This window comes from Delphinapterus leucas, chromosome 15 (genome assembly GCF_059928025.1).
Source record: "Delphinapterus leucas isolate spDelLeu-1000000601 "Yukka" chromosome 15, BTC_Dleu_Yukka2, whole genome shotgun sequence".
Classification (NCBI taxonomy): Eukaryota; Metazoa; Chordata; class Mammalia; order Artiodactyla; family Monodontidae; genus Delphinapterus; species Delphinapterus leucas.
In genome coordinates this window covers 8,612,478-8,635,521 of record NC_143143.1, presented here as the reverse complement: position 1 = coordinate 8,635,521, position 23,044 = coordinate 8,612,478, and the positions used below count along the sequence as shown (strand labels likewise).

The window sequence follows — 23,044 nt, the reverse complement described above, 5'->3', positions numbered from 1 at the left end:
CCCACTCCACCCTGACCCTCTTAATCCCAGGTCCCTGGACCTCGCCGTACCCTTGCCTTCAACCCGTGCCGTCCCCTGCTTGGACTCCCCCTTCCTTAGACTCATCCTTCAAAGGACCAGTGTAAACACCCTTGCCTTTGTGAAGCCTTCCCTGACCATCGCAGGCAAAGGTAGACCCTCCATGGTCTCGTTTTTGCTCCTGTAGCATTGGGGGGTGGGGGGTGAGGGGTAATCAGGATCTGTCTTCATAACAAGCTTGTCACTGAAAGAATGAACAATCCCACCACCTTATGAGCTAGGGAGTATTGTCCCCATTTTACAGATGAGAAAACTGAGGCTGGGGAGGTTTGGTGACATTCCCTGATCACCCAGGGAGAACTGGTATAACCAGAATTCAAGCTCAAATCTTCTGATTCCCAACCCAGTGCTCCTTGTTCCTGAGCCAGCGGGAGCAGCAGAGGGACCTTAGTGGCAAGAAGGTGGTTAAATTGTGTATGACCACAGGTCAAGAGTTTACTTGAAGTTGTAGGAACCTGTACCTTTGAGGGTGCAGAGGCCCCGAGTCCTGACATCATCACCGGGTAGGTGGGTCTCTGACAGGCAGGGGTGGGAAAAGGAGCCCCCAGGGGAGTGAGTGCTGCCCCTGGGGGAGACAGGCTCCTGAGCCCCAGGAGCAAAGGGGGCCCCTGGTTTGGTGCCATGGGGGCTGGAGGCTGAGACACTGAAAGTGAGTTGGGAGGGGTTTGCTGAGGCCAGTGGCGATGGGGAAAGGTGGCCCAGGTCATCCTTGCCCTGGGCTCCGGCCTCTGCCCTCTCCTCCCTCCACAATCAACAACCCTGCTTACCCTTGGGTCTCAGTCCCCAGCTATGTGATGACATCCCCCAATCAGACCCAGAGCTCAGCCGTCTGGACACCTTCACATGGATGTCCAAGGACTCCTCACCCCCACCATGTCCAAAAGAGGACAGTCACCACTGACAAATAATCATCACCATTTATGGGACATTCATTGTGTGCCAGGCACTGTGCTAGCATTTCACATGCATTCGTCATTTACCACAACCGTACGAGGAGGGTGCTATTATTAGTTCCAATTCACAGGCAAGGAAACTGAGGCCCATAGTTTAAGCCACACGATCAAGGCCACTCAGCTCATGAGTTCCCAAAGAGCACGGCCCTGTCTCCCCGCCTCAAACCATGTTCCCCGTGGCACGACCCAGTCTCCTTCTCAGACACATATGTGGTCCACTGTCCCCTCTCCCCAGACCTGGTCCAGTCACTACCACCCTTAGCGTCCTACCCCTCTGAGCCCCGAGGTTAGTGATGATCTCATTAGCTGAGAGGCCTCTGTGCCTGTCAGCAGGCTGGACCCTGCAGTACAGATGGGCTATTTCCCCTTCAATTAATCTCTACCAGCAGGACTGGACTTGCAGGTACTGGCAGCCAGACTGTGTTCCATCCTGTCCTCAGCCAGGCCTGCTCAGGGGACCCAGGCTTGGGATTGAGGGAAGGAGGCAAGCCCAAGGACTCAGGAGTGAGGCTTGGAAGTCAGGGCTATGGCCCTTTAACCACTTCCTGGCTGTCAGAAGGGGAGATGCAACCCCGCCGCCCCCCCCCCCCCCCCCCCGCCGCCCACCCAGTCAGACAGCATTAAATTCATGACTTAATCTGCGCATGGGTTTGACTGGCCCAGCATCTGGGCCTGCCCTTGGGACCTGACCCAGTGCTGGGGACAGCCTCAGGCTGAGCTCTGGGGGGAACTGGTGTGGTCCTGGCCACTGGCTACAGCAGCAGGAAGGAGGTGGGCTGAAGGCTTGGCGGTATATATACATAGTCAGTATTACCTAGATTTCCAGAGCAGAAGACCTTTTTGAGGTCTTTGAGTCCAGTCTCTCATTGTCCACTGGGAAAACCAGGGTCCAGAGATGGGAAGAGGCTCGCTCAGGGTCTCACAGCCAATCAGGGGTCAAGAAGAGACTTCCCATGGGCCACCCTGCCTCCAAAGAGACACAACACCAATGTCCCCAAAGACCTTAACAAGTCAGGGTCAGTGTTATGTCTCCAGACCTCATAGCTGCCTGCTTGGCCCCCAGAAGCCCCTCACCCTTAACACAGCCCAGTTTGCCCTCCATATTCCCCATCACAGTAAATGTCTACACCATCCCCCTGGCCGCCCAAGCCAGAGACCCAGTGTTATCCAAGGTGCCTCCCTCCACCCCACACCCAGTCCGCCAACAGTCCTGCCCAGTCTGTCCATTTATTTCTTGAATCCCGGCCAGGGCCCAGCTGCTCTGGTGTCCCTGTCTCCAGCCCCTCTCACCCCTTCTGGGAAGCCTGCCCTGACCAAACAGGCGGAGATGCAGACACTCCTCAAATTCTCTCTTATCACACTACACCGCGATAACTACTGGTTTCCCAAACTAGCCTGTGAGCTGCCAGAGGGTCAGGATGGGGTCTTGCTTGTCTCCAAATCTCCAGCATTTGTTGCTGGGGGAGTGTTTGTTGTGTGAATATAATAGTTTAGCTCCTATTTGAGTAGTTCCTGTAATGGGGAACTCACTCATCCTGGGATGAACTGCTTAGTTTTTTTTAAGTTTTGATTGTTAGGGGAAAAAATCCTACCTTGGACTTAGCTGAAGTCCACTCAAGATGACTTCTCGGCAGGAGTCCTGGCTTTGTCTTCTGGAAACACCCAGATTGGCTAGGGGTTTGCTCCCTTCAGTGTGGGTCAAGGTCCAGCACAGGTGAAACTTGTTAGAAATGCAAATTCTCATTGTTAGAAATGCAAATTCTCAGAGCCCACCCCAGATCTACCCAATCAGAGATTTCAGGGGTAGACCAGTCATCTATGGTTTAACAAGCCCTCCAGGTGACTCTGCTGCCTAATAAGATTTGAGAACGGCTGCTGTAAAACCGGCTCCCAATTGCTGGTCCACAGATGGTCTATATCAGAATCACCTCGGGAACACTGACAATTTCACCCCCAGAGATTTTGATTCAGTAGGTCTAGGTAGGAATCACATATAAAATACAAGACACCCAGTTTAATTTGAATTTCAGAAAAACAATGAATAATTTTCTTTTAGTATAAGGATGTCCCAAATACGAAATTCATGAAATCCAAATTAATTTAACTGTGCATCCTGTATTTTTATTTGCCAAATCTGGCGACCCAACCTACTTCTCTTTTATTAAATAAATTTACTTATTTATTTTATTTATTTTTGGCTGCTTTGGGTCTTTGTTGCTGTGCGCGGGCTTTACTCTAGTTGCAGCGAGCGGGGGCTACTCTTTCGTTGTGGTGCACAGGCTTCTCATTGCGGTGGCTTCTCTTGTTGCGGAGCACAGGCTGTAGGCATGCGGGCTTCAGTAGTTGTGGCACATGGGCTCAGTAGTTGTGGCTCACGGGATTAGTTGCTCTGCAGCATGTGGGAATCTTCCCGGACCAGGGCTTAGAACCTGTGTCCCCTGCATTGGCAGGCAGATTCTTAACCACTGCACCACCAGGGAAGCCCAACCCAACCTACTTCTAACAAGCTTCCCAACAGATTCAGCCAGGTTTGGCCTAAATCCTCTACAATCCTTCAAGTATCTGAAGATTGCGATTCTGACCGCTTGGATATTCTTATCATCACCTCCCCATTCTAGACGTATTTTTGTTGATGTAGCCTAAGATGGCATGTACTTTTGGCAGCCACATCATGATACTGACTCAAATTGAGCCTGTGACCACTGAAAACCCCTAAATCCTTCCTAAATATGGTGCTTCTAAAGTATGTCTACCTCATTCCAATTTTAGAAAGTTAATTTGGGACCCAGCTTCAGGATGTGGCATTTCTCACTATCCTGCTTCACCTTCTTAGACTCCTTCCATCTTTTCGGTCTGTTGAGTCCTTTCAGATTCTGACTCTGAATTTATGAGCCTTCTCAAGTGGTATCCTCAGTGAGTCTGGTCATCAGGTTATCAGAGTTCCATCCAGTCAGTGGTGAACATATCGGATCAGAGGCGGGTGAGGACAGAGCCCTGTGGTCTTCCACTACATACCCCCATCTAATGTGACATTGACCCATTAATCAGCTCCCTTTGAGCACAGGTTAATCTATCCACCAAATAAAACAGTACAGAATATTAGTTCCCACCAGCACAATGTCTCTTTCTTCTTATGAGATCTCACAAGGATTCCGTAATAGATAATATCAGATACCCCCCAGAGAGACTCGGTGCCTGTAGTCACTAACTCCCTGGTCTGCTGGTCCAGCAACCCTGACTTGGAAAGAAGTGGGCTCAGTGTGCAATGACTTGTTCTTAGGGTCCTGGGCTCTCCTCTAGGGGTTCAGGGGTCATTCTTTCAACAACGTGCCTCTGATTCCTGCCTGGCACCCTCCATCAGCAGGTGAAATTGCTAGAATCCACCGTCTGTCCTAGTGAAAATCCAGACAGCATCTGCCCTCTGTCATCACATTCCTCTCCTTTCCTTCAGTCACTCCTGAAAGACTGCCTTCAGCAGCCTAGCCATCTTACCCAGGCATTCTCCCAGTGCCAGGGATAGGATTTCTCAGGGTCTGGAGATCTGAGTGCATTCAGAACTGCTCCCACCAGCTTCCCCTCCCCTGCCCTCAGGAGCTCAGGCCAAGTTCTAGGCTGGGGAGCCTCTCCCACATCAGAGGGAAAGCATGCAGAGCAGCATTACTCAGAACCTGGCTCCACGGGCTCTCACTGGGACCCAAGCACTTTGTCCCCACACCCTCAGTGCACCTCCTGAGTTGCCAGGTGCTGGGTAGGCTCTGGGGAGCCAGAATGAACGGATGGTCCCCTTCACTCAAAGGGCTAGAACAGTGGTCAGATGCAAACAATAAATTGAGCCTCAGTATCTAAAGAGATGAGGACAAAAGCTGTGGGGGCACAAGGAGGGAATGACTCATCCTTCCTCAAAAGCAGGGAAGGCTTCCCAGAGGAGGTGACATTTGGGCTGGGCCCAGAAGGCTGTGCCGGAGTTCCCCAGGTGGACAGAAGAGGAAATGGAATTCCAGCACAGGGGAACCGCATGGGCAAAGGCACAAAGGAGTGAGAGCACATGTTTGGGGACAGATGACCCAGGCTGAGGGGCTGGATGTTGGCTACAGGATGAGGTGTGGCAAGGGATGAAGTTGTAAGATAGCCTAAGGCAAAATGCAAAGGGGTCTTGCAGGCTGTATCAAGGACTGCCCAGCATTCCTCTGTCCCACCTCCCTTTTTGCCTCCTCCTTGTTCTACCCCAGGGCGCTGGGCTCCACATGTTTCAGGCACTTTGCTGGCCCTAGGAGTTGAGGCGAAACTGCCCTCAGTCCTCAGGGGGAGCCAGACCTGTGTGCCCACAGTGAAACAGTGAGTGGCTAGAGCTCCAGGAGGGTCACACCAGCCAGAGCGGGGAGGGGGAGCTTCCAGAAAGTGGGGAGGCCTGTGAGCAGTGATTTTGAGGTCATGCAGGAGTCAGGTGCAGAGCATCCCAGGGAAAGGGAGCAGCAGGGGGAAAGGCCTGGATGCAAGAGGGTTGGAGAATCTGTGTGGGAGCAGCAGGGGACGGCTAGTCCAGGAGACAGGCCATGTCACGACTTGAAGCCAGAGTGACAGGAAGCCACTAGAGGCTGTTAATCAGGGCATGATTTGCTGACTTGCTCCTGGACCAATCTCCCAGGTTGCTGATGGAAGATGAACAGAAAGAGGTTGGGGAGGGGGTGACAGACAGGATGCTGAGGCCAGAGTGGACCACAGGGAGAGGCTTGAACTGAGGCGGTAACGAGAGAGGAGGAGATGGATAAATGTGAGCAAAGTTGAGCAGAGGGAGTGAGGGACCAAACTTGACGCTGGTGAGCTGTGGCAGGCCAGGACAATGGGGTTCTCCAAGCTCCATGCGTGTCCCTGGCTGGAGGCTGTAAGCTATGCACTGGAGCCAAGGCAGGTAGCAAGCAGGGATCCCAGAGCTTTGTGTGGGGCTTGGTGAGTGGGTGATGCCTGTGGGGCACCCTAGGAGAAGGCCTGGTGGAGCTGGGGTGCAGGGCTGGGCTGGGGACAGACGGGAAGCAGAGTTAGAAGAACAGCTTTGCTCCGTAAATCCCCGAGAGCCCTCCTCTTCTGAAGAATCTGGATGACGCTCCCAGGCACAGGTCGGGAACAAAGGCTCAGACAGGAGCAGTGACATCGTCAGGGTCACAAAACAAGGAGTGGAGAAGCCTGACCTAGAACTCAGACATGTGGGGGTGGACATATGAAAGGGGCTTGTGTCCTCATTACCACTGTCACCTCCTGCCACTGTCCCCTTCAGAGCCTTTTCCCTCTCACAGTCCCCTTCTCTTCTCTGCCTTTCAGACTCCGCGGCTCTGAACACCCCTCACCCCCCAGCACTCTGAGGCCAGCGAGGGGAGTATGTGTTTGGGCAGGGGGGTTGTACCGAAGGAGGGCCCCATCTGGGATGTCCAGACATGCCCAGTTCCTTCTCTTCTCACCTCCCTCCACCCCTTCCCTCCCTCCCATCCCACTCCCTGGGAAGGAGGCCTCCCTGTTGCTTAGCAACTAGCAGAGCCTTGGAGAAAGGAAATGGAAATAGCTCAGGAGGTGCCTCCCCTCTGCTAAGATAAGTCCTTGGGTGTGTGTGTGTGTGTGTGTGTGTGTGTGTGTGTGTGTGTGTGTGTGTGTGTGTGTGTGTGTGTGTGTGTGTGTGTGTGTGTGTGTGTGTGCGCGCGCACGCGCGTTTATACATGCGCAGGGTGCATGTAGGCACATGCTCTACTTTGGGTCTAGCATGAAGCCAACAGCTTCTCACCTCCCAAGCCATGCTGCCTCCTACCCCATCCCAAGCTGGCAGGAGGATGTGGCTGCCTGGAGAGTTCATGTCAGTGCCACTTTTGGTCACATCCTCAGAAGCAGTGTTCCCAGAGCAAAGGAGGGGACAGTCCTGTGGGCTTCAATCAGGCCCCTACCTGGAATGGACTTTGGAAAAGTTAGCCAAATCCAAGCGGGAACTGAAAACTGCAACTGAGGTGGGAATGGAGTTGAGCCTGGAGAAGGTTCCATCTTCCCGTCTCGGCAGGGCTCTCCCAGAGCAGCCTGGGAGGGGGGAACACATGCGGTCTGTGACTCCAGGGGCCAGAGCCAGGAGAATGGGCACTGGGGAGCGAGAGGGGGGTGTTAAACTGAGCCTGAAGGAAAAACAAGAATAAAACCAACAAATTTCCCCAGAGACCGACTTGGTTGCCTGGGGAGCTGCCAGCAGGCGTGCAGGCAGGGGCCAGGCAGGCAGGAGCCAGGCATTGGTACAAGGCAGAGAGGGTTGTCCTGAGTGGTACTAGGTCCCTGGATTTGAGAAGGTTACTTAGAGCCCATCTAGTCCGGCCTGAATCCACCCACCTTACAGATGGGGAAAGCCCAATGTCCGTCCGATTCCCCCTCATGCCCTGGGGTGTGACCCAAAGGTGCAAACCTGCCACCAGCCCGGCTCTGCAGCATGAGGCGAAGCGGATTAGAGCCGTGAGTGGTCCTTTAAATCTCCAGGATTAACCCGCGCCGAGAGGAGCTTAGCAGGTGCCCGAGAAGTGACCATCCCGCCGGGTGTCTCTTTCTACCCCGCAGGGCCGAGGCCAGCAGCTCCGGGAGCAGCCACCATGTCCTCCACAGTGAACAACGGGGCCGCCAGCATGCCGTCCCCGCCCGACGCGGCGAACGGCTTTCCGCAGCCGGGCGCTTCGTCGGGGGCCTGGCCGCGGGCGGAGGAGGAGCTGCGCGCCGCGGAGCCCGGCCTAGTGAAGCGCGCGCACCGCGAGATCCTGGACCACGAGCGCAAGCGGCGCGTGGAGCTCAAGTGCATGGAGCTGCAGGAGATGATGGAGGAGCAGGGGTGAGTCGGGACGGGGCGGGGCCGGGGCGGGGCACTGGGGGCGTGGAGGGAACCAAGGGCGGTGCCGGGGCGGAGCCAGCGTTGGGACCCGGGAGCCTGTAAGGTCAGAATCTGAACCATTGCAAGCCCAGCCGAACTTTCATTCATTTATTAGTTTATTCTACCAATAAGCCATCTTGAACTCCTGCTCTATGTCAAGCTCTGACCTGGACTCAGATTCGCGGAAGCCAAGGAGACACAGTCCATGCCTTCCAGAAATATCCAGCCCAGTGCAGGAGAGAGGCCTGTAAACATCAATGATAAATCAAAGCCTCAGTTTCCCCTTCTATAAAATGGGTGGATCGAGATGCCTGGTCTCTGCCAAGCAGATGCTGCAGCCAGGCAAGAAAGCACAGTGGGCCCCTACTATGTGTGAGGGCTGCCTGTGGTTTCAGCAAAGAAATCCCACCCTGGAAGCTTAGGTTTCACCCTATCTAGCTCAGAACCAATCACAGGGGCACACAAGTGTGCCAGGCACTGTTCTGGGCAACGGTGGACCCCAGAGCCGAATCAGAGTCACTTCCTCAAAGACCACCCTTCCAGCCCCTATTCCTTCCCCATCTCAGAAGGGAAACAAACATGTTAACAACCAACTCCACCATAAGACAGATTAGAATCATGGTTATAGGACAGGACAGGAGAGGGTCAAGTGCTTCAGGAGCTCAGAGGGGAGATTATGAGAGAAGACATTTGAATGGGCCTTGAAGCACGTGTAGGAGTTCGTCAGGCTGAGAAGGAGGGGTTGCGCATTAATCAGTAAGGATTTAGGGACCTCCCCCTGAAAATCCAGTGGAGACAGGACAGCCCTCACACGTGGAGCTGGAGGCAAAGAAACAGAGAACAAAGCCATTCCCATCTGTGCAGCTCCAAAGAAAGCTGGTATTCCCAAGCCTCCATTTTGCATCTGCCCTGAGTACTTTGAAACTACTGGGCCGGCTGTTGAGGGAGTCAAAGTGGGGAGCAGGGCCCGCCCATCAGGCTTGCACTGTCAGTGAGCTGAGAAATCAGAAATGCCCAGTGCATTAGGGCCTGGAGCCACATGGGGACAGACAGCCTGTGGACAGCAGTCCTTCCAAACCACATCTTTGTCTGTTCATCCAGGCCTCCTGGGCTCCCTAAGAGGCAGCCAAGACAAGGCTCACTGTCCCTTTGGAGCCCAGAAGACACTGAGGCTCAGACAGAGATAGTCACCACCACCCAAGGCCCTCAGGAAGGCAGGGCCAAGGCTGCCAGGCAGGGCCACTTGTAGGAAAAGAAAGGGGCACGGGGACTTGGTGTTCACTGCCAGGTGGGGACCAGGTGGGGGTGCGGAGGGTCCCTGCAGAGAGGGATGGATGGGTGGAAGGCTGCTGAAGACAGACAGAAAGGAGGCTTCCAGCTGGCAATGAAAACAGGTTTGATGAGCTGTGGATGTGGCCAAAGAAATGAGATCCCAAGGGGCAGGGTGGAGTAGCGGGTGGGGAATGGAGTATCCTTCTGCAGAGAAAGTCCCAGAGCTTAATTAAACCTGCAATTCCTGCTGAATTGGGAGACTCGAAAAGTGGAGGGAGTGTGGGAGTGGCTGGGAAACAGGATTACTGGGACAGTAGAGAACCAGTCTTCCGTGCTTCATTCTAGGAAAACACACCTTTCCCCTCCCAGAGCCCCGCCCCTTCTCCGTCACAGGGCCCCGCCCCCTTCCTAAGCCCCTTCCCCTTCGGAAAGGCCTCCCCCTCACAGAACCCCAACCTTTCAGGGGCCTTCCCTCCCCAACCGCCCCACCCCGCCGGTTGGATCTCCCCCTGCACTGGGAGGCTTATTATCCGACGAGGGCAGCGGTGGAGGGGGACGGCATTTGGCCGTGTCCTTGGTGTCCGGCCCCTGGCATCAAGGACTTACGCTTCTCTAGGAAGCACCCATCAGGCCTCCAAATGTTCCGTCAGGGGCCCTTCCCCCACCCAAGCTCTCACTCCAAGTGGTCCTTAGACTGGAGTCTCCCACAAAGCTAGCTCTCAAGTTACCATCCACCTCCCCTCCCCATCTCTTAGCGGCTGCGCGGTCGGTAGAGGGCACAGCCACTCTGGAGCCCAGCAGTCCGGGCTTCCAGCCCTGGCCTGTGACCTTGGGCAAGTCACAGCTACTGGCCTGTTAAATAGGGAGTTGTTCTGGGAATTCCTTGGCCGTCCAATGGTTAGGACTCCACGCTTTCACTGCTGAGGGCCCAGGTTTCCATCCCTGTTTAGGGAACTAAGATCCCGCAAGCCGGGGCGGAGGGGGGGTGGTGGGGGTATAAATAAATAAATGAAAATAAGAATAAAAAGTTTAAAAAGGGCTTCCCTGGTGGCGCAGTGGTTGAGAGTTCGCCTGCCGATGCAGGGAACACGGGTTCGTGCCCCGGTCCGGGAAGATCCCACATGCCGCGGAGCGGCTGGGCCCGTGAGCCATGGCCGCTGAGCCTGCGCGTCCGGAGCCTGTGCCCCGCAACGGGAGAGGCCACAACAGTGAGAGGCCCGCGTACCGCAAAAAAAAAAAAAAAAAAAAAGCATTGTCGGGACTTCCCTGGTGGCGTAGTGGTTAAGTGTCCACCTGCCAATGCAGGGGACACAGGTTCGAGCCCTGGGCCGGGAAGATCCCACGTGCCGCGGAGCAAGTAAGCCTGTGCGCCACAACTACTGAGCCTGCGCTCTACAGCCTGCGAGCCACAACTACTGAGTCCACGTGCCACAACTACTGAAGCCCGCACGCCTAGAGCCCGTGCTCTGCAACAAGAGAAGCCACTGCAATGAGAAGCCACGCACTGCAACTTAGAGTAACCCCAGCTCGCCGCAACTGGAGAAAGCCCTCGTGCAGCAGTGAAGACCCGACGCAGCCAAATTTAAAAAAGAAATGCATTGTCCCCTCCCCCCACCCCAGCCCCAGAGGGCAACCCAGGAAGTCCCCAAGCAAAAATGAATTTGGCACATCCTTCCTGAAGAGTGAAGCGGCAATGAGGGAGCCAGATCGGCTTGGGAAGCAGCGGAGCCAGTAGGCTGCGGCGCTGAGACAGGCAGCCCTGCCCTGCCTACCCGCTTCCCCTGTCCAAGCCCTTGACTTTTAGCCAGCCAGGACTCCTGCGTGGCCTTAAGTTGGCAGGTGCTGCCACATCCTCAGGGAGTGGGTGATTTGGATACCAGCCTCCCTCTCCTCAGCCTTTGCCTCCTGGGAGAGCAGAGGGGAGAGGCCCAGGTGATTCCTGACCCGGGACCACGCTGACCTGGGAGGGGTCTAGGGTAGAAAAAGGCAGGGTGCCTGGGACGACTAGACCCTTTGTCCCCACAGCTCTGGGACAAATAATCCTCAATCAACTCCATTTATGGAGCACCTACTACGTGCCAGGCACTGCACAAGGTGCTTTATACGCATTATCTCCCTTAATCCTGTGACGGCCTTGAAAGGCAGGTTACTATCCCGCTTCACAGACAGAGGCTCAGGCTAAGAGAAGTATGCGGACTTGTCCAAGGTCACAGAGCTAGAACGTGGGGGCGCTGGGATTCGAAAACAGGACGGCCTGGCTCTTCTGCCTCTCCTCGTAATGCCTGTGGCCTCAGCTGAGAGGTGCGAGGGGAGAGGAGACTCCAGGTGGTGGCCACACTTGAGACCGCTTCGCCCAATAACCAGATGTCCTCCCTGGGCCCCAGCTTCTCCCAGCAAGAGACCCCGGCACACAGAGGGGTCCTACTGAGTCAGTTCAGTCCAGCAACAGCGGCCCCCCAACAGCAGGTGCTGGCGTCAGTCACCTCGCCTTGCACCTGCCGGCTCTGGGATGAGCCCTAAGTCCCTGCACACGTCCTGCTCCGGGTCTTCATGAAATCCTGGGCTTCGCTCCCACCTCCCAGCCTTCACGGGCTCTGTAGATCCCCAGGCATGCGGCTTGGACCCTGGCCTGAAGCCCCTCCCACACAGCTGGGGGTCTGGCCCAGCCTGGCTCTCGGTCCACCTCCTTCCTGACCCTGCCAGGTCCCAGGCCCCCTGCCGATGGCCCAGCCAGCTGGTGTCTCCCTCCCAGGGGTCTCTGAGTTTGGGGCTTGGCAGTGCTGAAGGGCCGGTACTGTTTTTCTCTGTGCTGGTGACAATGACAAGCTGGTCTCCTGAGGAGAAGGTGAGATGGAAGCAGTTCCTCTGAGCCTCCACTGCTCAGAAAAGGACCAAGGATGTGACTCAGGGGATGTTTACAGCAGGAGGGATTCCCTCCTTCAGAGCCCGGTGACCGAGGGCTCTGTCCTGCCCAGCAAGCAAGGCCTAGGGACCTCCAGCTGAATGCTAAACAGGGACCAAGGTGGACACTTACAAGCCAAGGCCCAGGGCTGGTGAAGCTGGGTCAGTGGTGTCAGCACAGCAGGACCTGAGACACACACACTCCTGCGGAAATGGTGGGGGGTTGGAAGAGACGGGCTCCTCCCCCTGCCAGGCTGGACTCCATCCTCCCTATGGGGAGGGATAAATTAGGAGATTGGGATTAACATATACACACTACTATATATAAAATAGATAACCAGGAAGGACCTGCTGTATAGCACAGGGAGCTCTACTCAATATTTTGTAATAACCTATAAGGGAAAAGAAGCTGAAAAAGAATATATATATGTGTATATATAACTGAATCACTTTGCTGTACACCTGAAACACAACATTGTAAATCAACAATAGGTCAATTAAAAAAAAGAAAAGAAAAAAAGGTTAAAATGGTGAAAAAAAATCCTCCCTACAGTGGGCCGCAGAGGTGCCCAAACCTATAGAGGGTGACACCCCAGCGGGGGGTCAGGGGACACATGGTTAAGAAGTAGGTAGTGTTCCTCTCCTAACCCCCCTACCGACATATTCAACCGGTTCCGAGTCCCAGCCATTCTCCCTACCAGATGGTATTTCGTCCACTTCTCCCCCTCCATCCTCACGCCCACTCTCTAGCTCTGACCTCAGCACCTCCCCCCTGAACCCCTGCCGTAGCCCAGGGCTGGCCTCCCTCTCCTCCAGCCACATGGCCACCAGAGCCATCTCTCCAAAATGAAAATTCCACCTTCAAACTCTTCAATCCTCTCCGTCACCATCTACTCATTTATCAAACATTTTTGGATGCCACGTGTGGCAGGCAAGGTGCCAGGTGCTGAGGACACAACAGCAATTCAGACAGACAAGGTCCCTGCCCTCAGGGAACTCCCAGGCCAGTGCAGGAGTCAACGATGATGACTAGCGCATGAACCACCTGCCAGGAACCGGGAAGCTCAGTTTGCTATGGAAACACAAACACAAACATTGACACCTAACCTGGTGGTGGTGGGGGGAATCCATCCTGCTGTAAACATGCCATGAGTCACATCTTTGTGCTTAGCCACGGTTACTTCCCAGAGCAAACCTGGAAGTTAATTTATGAGTCAAAAGCGGTATTCATTTTTCTTTAAGCCTTTTGAAAAGAATTGCCAAATTGCTCTCCAGAAAGGTAGGGTCAATCCCAAATGCTTGCTGAAGGAGAGGAAGGAAGGAGAAAAGAGATGGGGTCCCTGAGAGGGAACAGTGTGCCATCTTCATGGACAGGCTGAGTGGGCCGGGCTGGGCCTGCTGTGTGCACAGAGGGTGGATGGTCAGATGACAAAGAAGACGGGACCTCGGTTCCTATTTGGTCACCATATTTTCTGTCCAGGACGATGACCTGCAGCCCAGGAAGGGGAGAGGGTGGGAGCCTGGGACCCCAAGACTCAACCAGCAGCATCCACTGTACAGCTGCGTGTGCTGGGCACAGGGCCGGGGGCTGGGTGAGCACAGAACCCCCCCACCCCGGGAGCAGCATGGACATCTGTCACAGTGGTGGTGTGAGAGAGGTTACAACCAAGCCCAGGGTGTGGGAACAAGGATGAGGGGTAGATAATTCTGGGCTTTGGTCCCTAGCCTCAGGGAGGGAGGGAGAGCGGAGTAGAGAAGTCGGGAGCTTCCATCCAAGGCCCAGACTCCATCCACCCCCCATCCCAAGCTGGGAAGCAATGGATCTACCCCTGGGATCCTGGGCCAGCCACCTGGCAGCCTAGACCTTGCAGAGGCGGGGATGCGCTGAGGATCTCCCCAGGCTATTGTGAGGATCAGAGGTCCTTGAAGCAGGAAAGCAGAAAAGGCCATGTATGTGTCAAGGCCACGGGTCTCACTTGTCCCCTAAAATGTCTCCAGAGAGTGACTGCAGCCTGGACGTGGGAGGGAGGCCTGCCCTGGGGTGGGGGAGGGCCAGGAGGAAAGGCCCCGTCTCCCCTGGTGGGTCTCCCCACTTCTGGGAGCAACACTTCCTGTAGTTTATGTGTTTGTTTGGCTGGTAGTTTGTTTGTTTAGTTGATTGGTTGGCTGAGTTGGTGCAAAACGGGTAGGCATTGAGCCTCCCCAGCACTGAGAATCTTGGTGGTGGTGTGACCTTGGACAGGTCGTTGCAAGCTGGAAAGTGCCCACATGACTGAGGGCTGGGGGGATGGGCTGGGGGGCGGGCAGGTGGGGAGGAAACCAAACCCAAGACAGCAGTTCTCATCTTCCCTGTGGCCCACAGGTACTCAGAGGAGGAGACCCGGCAGAAGGTCAGGACTTTCCGGCAGATGCTAATGGAGAAGGAGGGAATGCTCACCAGGGAGGCCCGGCCTGGGGGCCACATGTGAGTGCTGCCCGGGTGGGCAGGGCACAGGGAGAGTGCAGGCTCAGGCAGCAGCTGGGGGCCAGAGGGGCCTTTCCCAGGGATCCCTAAGTTGGTCGGGGCTGGAGGGGGGAGAAAGAGGAGAAGGAGGACAGGGCATGGGTCTTGCCCACTGGAAGCTCTGGCCTGGCCCGGGGCACGAGCAGGAGCCGCTGGGCACCTGGGCATCCCCGAGGCCCTCTCCCTGGGCCCTGGGTTCTATCTATCGCCCAGCGGTAGGGGAGGCACCCCAGATCTCAGCTCAGGGAATCCTGGGCTGCGAATCAGGAACTTGAGAAATGTTCTCACCCTCGTGTTGTCAGTGGCAGATAGGCTAGTCCCTCTGCCCCAACTACTACCACCTATGAAGTGGCCTCCAGAGCAAGCACAGACTCTGGAAAATAAGAACTAACGCACCAATGCCATTGCTGGCTTAGCCAAAGGCTTATCGGGTACAGAGAACATGGGCTCTGCGGCGGTCACATCTCTGCAGCTGTCACAGGACAGGAGGAGCACTGAGGTGCTGTGGCCCCCCGGGTGGGCTTTGGATCAAACAGGGAAGTTATAGGGAGGCAGATTTTGTCTCAGATTACAGGAGAACCGTCAACCACTCAAAACCATATGAAATGGAGCAGCTGCTATAGGAGGGCGGGGACTGCAAGTGTCCAGGCATGGCTGGATGATAGCATCTTGCTGGGTCCCTAAGTCCCTGTGCACCTTTACTGGCACAAAAATAAAATGACAGCAGCACCTTCTGAGCGATTTTCCTGTTGCCGTTGTCTTGAGGGCAAACGGCATGCCAGGAGTAGATGGACCTCGACGGGCAGCGGGGAAGCCCTTTCTGCAGAAATTCTGGACTGCTGGGGGATCCCGGGTTGGGGTGTCCCCTCCTAACCCCACTCAACCTCACCTCTCTGGCTTGAGTAGGAACATAAGCAGAGTCAGGGGGACTTCCCTGGTGGTCCACTGGTTAGGACAACGTGCTTCCACTGCAGGGGGCGCGGGTTCGATCCCTGGTCAGGAAACTAAGATCCCACCTGCTGCACAGCGCGGCCAAAAAGAAAAAAGAAAAAAAGAAGAAGCAGAGTCACGGCAGCCTCGGGTTTGTAGGGGGCTCGTGGGTGATCTGGGGGAGCCTGGCTCAGCGGGCCTGCTCTCTCCTCCCCGGAGGTGGGAAGAAGTCATACCACCACCACCTCCTTCTCTCCAGCTTCCCAGAACCCACAGCACCCCTCAACAACTGCTGTGCCCACCTCACTGATGCCCGAAGGTCCCCACCACCACCCAGCAGGGCGAGCCCCTCCCTCCCTTCCCTTCTCAAACTTCCCGACAACCAGATGCTCCCGCTGCTGTCCGCACCACCTCCAAACCCACCAGGTCCTGCCTTTCTGACCTGTGTCCCCCCAGATCCCCCCAGGGCTCCTCTGGAAAATCAGCCACCCTTTCCTCTTCCGTCCAGTGTGAGGGCGGGAGGCCTCGTCCGGAATCTACCTTTGCCACCTTCTCTGGGTCCTTCCAGCGATAACCGCCCCTCCAGCCCAAACCTGCCATCCTGCCTGCCCTCTCCTGGGCTCCTACTTAATCTACTCCCCGTCCTTCCTCAACTCTGCTATCTCCTCCCGCTTCCAGCCCACACGTGTCTCTCCTTTTTCCACCCCATTTCTGCAGAGCACGTGGTACACGTTGTCTCCACTTCCTTAAGCCATGGAGGTCTGGCTTCTTGCCCCCATGACTCCGGTGACCTGCTTGGGCCGTGGCTGCCTGAGCCCTCCTTAGCATGGCCCAGGCTCCTCTGCAGGCCTGGCCTCTCTCTGGTGCATGCCACCACTGTACTTCCCCAGTGGAAACCTGCTTTTCCCCCTGGCTTCCAAGATTCAGTTCTTTGTGAGTTTCCTCCTACCCCTCTGATGGCTTCTGCTCCTCCCTCACTTCTGCCCACTTCTCAGATGTTGGCTCCCCCCAAGGATCTGTCATGTCCTCAGGTCTCTCCCCCAGGTCTCCCTTCCCTCTTCTTCCTGGGGAATCTCATCCATCCCCCAGCTGGAACGCTGCCCTGGTAGTGGATGACTCCCAAGTCTTTTCCAGAAGTCCTGATCTTCTCTTTCCTGGAATGAATGAATGAATGAATGATGCATTTAAGAACTGGGGCACATTAGGAAGGATGTCATGGAGAGGTTGCGGTGTCCATCATCAGAAGGAAAGTCCTTGAAGGTCTGTGCTGTATGCCGGCCCCTGCGCTGGTGCTATGAGGGGGGCAGGGGTGGGGGGAGGGAAAGACTGCCCCTGCTCCCTGGGTGGAAACACAAACCTCCAACCTGAAACCAGGAATTACTGGCAGCCGTGAACAAGAAGAAACAATGTGGCCACTTGAACGACTTAGTCTCAAGCTCTGTGCGTGTTTGGTGGGGGAAGAGAGACAGGCTAGGGTGGTCGGTCAGGAAGGGTTCCTCGGAAGAGGCAGTGTCAGGAAGACTTGACAGTCAAGGAGGACTCCTGCTCTGGAAGCAGAGGAGAATATAGACTTGGCAGGGTCCTGGGATCCTGCTAGAATATTAGAAGACATTGAGGACAAGTTCGTTACCAGTTTTGTTTACTGCTGTATCCCTGGTGCCTAAAACAGTGAGGTTTGCCCAATCTCCCCCAAAGCCTCAGTTTCCTCCTTTACACAGGGAAGGGTTGAGACCAGAAGCCTTCTTCTAGCTCACGCAGCCAAAATGGTATGAAAATAGCGTTGCAAACAGTGACTGCAGCAGTGATGGTGGCCTGGATTACTCCCGGGCTGGGAAGAGTTGTTTGTGGTGCTGAACCCAAGGCCAGAGGCAGAGAGGTGACAGAGGGCTAGCGACAGATTGGTCATATGCCTTCCTGTGGACCTGGCATCCGACCAGGTCTTCAGTTCTCAGTTCAGAGTACAGGCTAGTGGAGGGAAAGTGTGTGCTCTGGCATCAGACACCCCACCTGTCTTAACCTCTAAGTTCAATATTAACCCCCTGAGCTCTGTATCCCAGCTCCACCACACCCCAGCTGTGTGACTTGGGTAGGTCCTTGATTTCTGTGGCCTTCAGTTCTTTATTTATAAAATGCAGATATTAGTACCATCCTCAAAGGACTGCAGAGGAAATTAATTGAAACAGTGACTGTAAGCGTGAGGATTAGTGGCTGGCACACAGCAGACGCACCTCACCACTGGATGATAGCCACCACTGTCTTAGGCACCTCGGGGCTGCTATAACACAGTACCGTAAACTGGGTGCCTTGATCTACAACAGAAACGTATTTTTCACTGTTCTGGAGGCTGGAAGTCTGAGGTCATGGAGTAGTCCCCTCCAGTCTGCTCTCCACACTGGACACCAGAACAGCATACTGCAGTGTTCTGGGTGTGATCCCATAGATGGTAGGAGCCAGTGGAAGGCTCTTGAGAGGTGTGATGTGGTCAGACAGGCATTTAGGGACTTTCTCCTTTGGCAGATGGATCAGATGGGTAAAACCACAGGGAGAACAGTGGGGCAGCTGGCACTCTAATCTGGCAGAGAAGTGATGGAGAGTGTGGTCCCAGAGACACTGAGAGAGGACATGCTTTTGTCTGGAAACCAATTCATGTGGGGAGTCCTAGTTTGCCCCCAGAAAACTTCTGTGGGTCCCCACCCTCCAGGCAATCATATTTGGATTCCCTGGCCTGGCGCTCAAGGCTCTCCACACTCTAGACCCACCCTGGCTTCCCACTCCCGGTATCACGCAGTAGCCAGCCCAACCTGCTGGCAGCTCGCAGCCACGTCCTGCACGTTCTCACTTCCACGCCTTTGCTCATCCTGGGCCCTCAGCCGGAAACACCCTTGTGCACGGGTTCGAATATACCCCATCATTCAAGGCTGCCTCTAAGAACCACTTTATTCCTGGGATAAAAGTAAAATCTTCTCCTCTTTGGGATATATACAATGTTTTCTTTACTTCGATGTCTGTTATCAGTTCTTTGTTTCACTTTAATAGACAACCTTTAAGAATAATTGTTCTCATCGCTATGTAATGCCCCTCCCACATATGGACACAAGATTATATTGCATCTTGGTTTGCAAGGGCACAGAACCATTAAAGTTTACTCCGGATGCTTTAAAAAAAAGAATAATTGTTTTCATAGTTATGTAATATAACAAAATGTTTGGGAGAGAGGGTTTCTGGAAAACAATATTCATATGCTACTTCCTAAAACAATGAGCAAATGCCAGTGTTTTTTTTTTTTCCATGTGTCTAATTTTATACATAGTGTGACCTCTCCATGCCTCATATTTTTGCTATGAGGATATCAGTGATGATACCTACATCAGAGGCTTGTTGAGTATTAAATGACTGAATGAGATAAATATATGTAAAGTGTTCAGAACAGCACGCGGCACCTGCCTTAGATTAGTATCATATGCACCTGTCATATTTTTGCCCTGTGCCATGAGGAGCTACAGGAGAGGCCCTTGTTCCTGCCACCCCTGCCCCCTCCTTCCGGCCCCGGGCAGGCCTGGCACACAGGCTGAGTGAGTGAACGGAGAGGGCAGCCCCTTTGCCTGGAACCCTCCTCCTCTTCTGTCTGGATTCATTCATCTGTCAATTGGCCATTAGGCTCCTGGCAAATGGGAAACAGGACCAGTTAATTAGCGAAACTGCTGTCGGAGGGAAGAGCGTGTGACTCGCAGTCTCTTCCCAGGTCGGAGCCCTTCCTGGGAAGCCTGTCCAACAGGTGTTCCCTGCGGTGCTGGGTTCAACCTCGATTTGCCCTTGGTCCCTCTGCAGTGGACTCCAGCTGGGCTTACTTTGGTCAGCTCTGTGGGGTTCCGTTCCTTCTGTCACAGGGGAGGAACACCTCCCCTGCCTATTCCACCGTCGTGGTGAGGAGTAAACTAACTAACAAACGTGAACTTAAGAGCAGGAAATGCTAAACAAATCTAGAATTCAGTGCACACACCCACAACTGTGTCTACAGAGCAGGGAGGGGACAGCTGAGCTAACATCCACAGCAGGGAAGCCCAGCCAGCAGAGTCGAGGGCCGTCCTGTTTGCAAATGAATTCTCAAAGCCAATTGCATAGGTGAACTTACATTCTTAATCAAAGGTCCCCCAAAATAGGACATGTTCCTTTCCCTCTCTGGGCCTCAGTTTTCTCATCTCTGAAGTGGGGGTGTGCAAATTTCTCTAAATCAGGAACTGGTTCTGAGTGGGATTTGAACTGTGGAGAGCCATCTAAACATTAGAGAACATTCTTATTAGTGATGTTATCAGCCAGGAAGGTCAGGACAGGAGAACCCAGTGTTCTAGGCCTGGGAGAGCCTGCAAAGTGGACATAAGGGTACCAGCTGCACAAAACCAGCAAGAGAGGCCTCAGCATAGGCCCATTTATACCCCTGGAACTGCCAGGAAAAGTCTTACCAGAAGGTTCTGAAACCTTGTGCATCTCCCTGAGCCTGGATCTCCTCACGCCTGTCTTCCGGTGCTCCCAGCAGACAAGGTCAACCTCCCAGAAAGGACTGGAAAGTGAGAGAGGTCAAATGATAAGGTCCCAGGGAGGGAGGATGGGGCAGAGGGCAGGGAGCTCTGTCCCTGGGACAGAGGTATAAAGGAAAGATGTCTCTAGGGGTGCAGCCAGCAGAACGAGGAGGGCCCAGCGAGGGCCTATATTCAGTGGCTAACCCACCTTAGATATTAGGAGGCAAGGAAGGATTCCTGCAGAAGGCAGGGCCCAAACTGAGCTGTTTTAGTTTGTAAATAACCTTCATCATTTTTGTGTTAGGATAAACGGAAGCTTCCTCCTCCCACTGGCTCACCCACACGATGTTTGTGGCGCCCTTCAGTTTTGTTAAAGACTGTGATTTATGTGTCAGGCGTTTGTAGGGCTGAGGGCTGTGTGGGGGCAATGGGCCCTGGGACAGGCCCAGGAGTTGGAGATTTCAGGGACGGGAAGTAGGAGGCCACTGGCTTCAGGAAGAGGAGCACGGGGAAGAGCAGAGAGGTTTGAATGAAGGGATGTGCGGGCTCTGCAGGGTCAGGGGAATGACATGAGCCTCCATCACCCCAGAAACACCTCCCATCACACCTGTGTGACTTCTAGGCTGCCAGGGCCAGGATAGTGTTTGGGATCCAAATGACATTCTTGACACGAGCCTCAAGGCTAGCCAACCCTGTCAGATATGGGTTACATTCTTTTTTTTTCAAATCCAAAACTCAGTCTTCCAAGAGCTGCTTAGTGGGTGCTCTGCTGCAGATTTGTTCCTGAAAATCCTTTCACCTTGTAGCTGTGATCTGCCTTCCTTGCTCTGTTTCTCTTTCATGTGTCAAAACCACTTTTCTCCCTGGAAGAGGAAGTGTTGGTGTGTGAGTGTGTGACAGAGGTCCCTCCATCTAGCAATGGTGACCGTGTGTGCATGACAACGGTCGCGGGCCAGGCCTCATGTCAGGAGCTTCACAGAATCTTACTTAATCCTCTCCTCAAAGCTGGGATATTCTTTTCCTCATTGTATAGATAAGGAGCTGGAGGCTCAGTGAGTGTGGTCATGCCTGAATTCAGACCTGTCTGTGTGAATCCAAAGCTTATGTCACATCCTTAATGCTCTGCCATCTAAGCCCTGGCCTCCCTCGCTCTGGGCAGGAAAAAGATGAGCCCGGTGAAACCAGGGCTGAGCCTCCATCTGGGAGGGGCACTGTCTAAGCCAGCACAGAATGAAAAATGGAAGATGGAGGGGGCGCCATCACCCTGGAGCTGGGCCTTTGGAGGGTTATTTCCGGCTGTGTTCAATAAAAAACAAAGTTACACAGCATCTGGGACCTCAGTGAACTGTCCCAACACCGCTGTAACGTAATTAGCATTCTCATCTTGGAGAAGAGGCTCAGAGAAGGGGCATGACAGGCACTGGGTCACACAGCGACTCAGGGACAGTACATAATGAGGGCACATCTGCAGCTTCAAAGTTCCTGCTCTTGCCTTAAGCCCAGAGGCCTTTAGGGAAAATCTCCACTCTTCCAAGTGCCCGCAGGGAGCAAACATCTGTGGCAGAAGATGGCTGGGGGCTCCTAAGCCCGTAGCTGGGACAAGATGACGCGGTTCCCGCTGAGTGAAGCGGAGAGCTCGGCAAGATGGATGGGGAGCATCGGGGCGGGCAGAGTGCAGAGGCCTGTGCCGACCGCCACTGGGCAGTGATTGATGACAGCCTGGCAGCGGGAGCAGAGCCGCCAGGCCTCCGGAGGCTGCAGAGAGGAGGGCGAGGAGAGGCTATGAATATTTCAGAGATGCAGCAGGGGCTGGAAGGAGGCACTCCGGCAGGGGAGGGGGCTCAGGGACCGTGGGATTAAGGACGGACAGATATCAGAAAGGGGGCAGCTAAGAAAGGGGGAAGGGGCTCTCTGAGAAAGCAGGGCTCAGTGAGGGAAAAGGGGAGCGGGGGAGGGGATGGGGCCTCTGGAATAGGACGCTGGGGTTAAGGCTGCAGGGATCAGTGAAAGGGGCTCAACGAGGGAAGAGAGGGCTCAGTGGGGGGGACTGGGGCGCATTGAATGAGACTGAGGGACAAAGAATCAGTGTCGGGAGGGGCCTCGGCGAGGGGAGGGGCCTCACTAAGGAGGAGGGGTCTCCCAGAGGGTGAGAACTTAGAAGGAGGACGGCTAAGTGAGGGGGGAGGGCTCCGTACTCTTTCCTCTTTTGCAAAATATGGCATCGTTGAGGCTGGGGCCCTGTAACGGAGGCTCCCGGTCGGGTTCCCCAGATCCCCGCCTGACCCTCTAAAGGTCGGTGCCGGCGCATTCCGACCTTGCCGCCCGGCCAGGCCCCGGTGCGCCGCGCGGAGAAAGGGGCCGCCGGAAGGCCGGGCCGCGGTGGCGGGTGCTGAGCGTCCCTGTCGCCGGCAGCGTGGCGGAGACCCCGCGGCTGATCGAGGGCACCGAGCCGGACCTGGAGTACGCGCCCTTCGACGAGGACGACGGCCCGGTGGACTGCGACTGCCCGGCCGCCTGCTACCGAGGGCACCGGGGGTACAGGTCAGCGCCCGCCGCGGCGGGGGGTGGGGGCAGATGGGGCCACCCCTCCCCCCTCACCTCCGCCCCACCCCCACCCCCCGCCCCTTCTCACCCAGGACCAAGCACTGGTCCAGCAGCTCGGCGTCGCCCCCTCCCAAGAAGAAGAAGAAAAAGAAAGGCGGCCACCGGAGAAGCCGGTAAGAGCTGCCACCGGCCAGCGTGGGATGGGAGGAGAACGGTGGGGCCCCCAGGTGCCCATCCCTCGGCTGGCAAGGCGCCAACGCCTCATTGTGGACCCCGCCCCTCGCTGAACCCCTCTGCCCTTACTGAATCCCTCCCCCTCACTGCGCTGCCCCCCCAAGAGCCCCTCCCCTTCACCAGGCCCCTCGTCCCACTGAGTACCCACCCCCACCAGTGGCGCTCACCTGCCCCAGAACTGGGTAGCCCCCCACCACCACCTCGGTCCACCTGCTCTTCATCCCCCAGCACC

At 55.1% G+C, this 23,044-nt stretch overlaps 1 protein-coding gene and 1 long non-coding RNA gene across 3 annotated transcripts in view; one reads left to right on the top strand and one right to left on the bottom strand.

Moving 5' to 3' along the window:
- Window positions 1–1,645: 1,645 nt before the first annotated feature.
- LOC115803774 (uncharacterized) overlaps window positions 1,646–23,044 on the bottom strand; it is a 34,575-nt gene continuing 13,176 nt past the window's right edge. Inside the window, exons 2-3 of one of the 2 annotated variants that reach the window (XR_016387759.1) lie at window positions 6,959–20,075; window positions 1,646–2,751 (exon numbers count right to left, since the gene is read on the bottom strand). This is a non-coding gene — a long non-coding RNA (uncharacterized LOC115803774). Of the gene's footprint in view, window positions 2,752–6,629; window positions 20,076–23,044 lie in introns of those variants that run through there. The other variant, XR_016387758.1, reaches the window with a different exon arrangement.
- Window positions 7,598–23,044, top strand: part of SRRM3 (serine/arginine repetitive matrix 3) — a 32,226-nt gene continuing 16,779 nt past the window's right edge. The window contains exons 1-4 of the mRNA XM_089895757.1: window positions 7,598–7,872; window positions 14,447–14,548; window positions 22,447–22,575; window positions 22,671–22,751. Of these exons, the coding sequence (XP_089751883.1) occupies window positions 7,640–7,872; window positions 14,447–14,548; window positions 22,447–22,575; window positions 22,671–22,751 (545 nt within the window). The 5' untranslated portion in view covers window positions 7,598–7,639. The remainder of the gene's footprint in view (window positions 7,873–14,446; window positions 14,549–22,446; window positions 22,576–22,670; window positions 22,752–23,044) is intronic.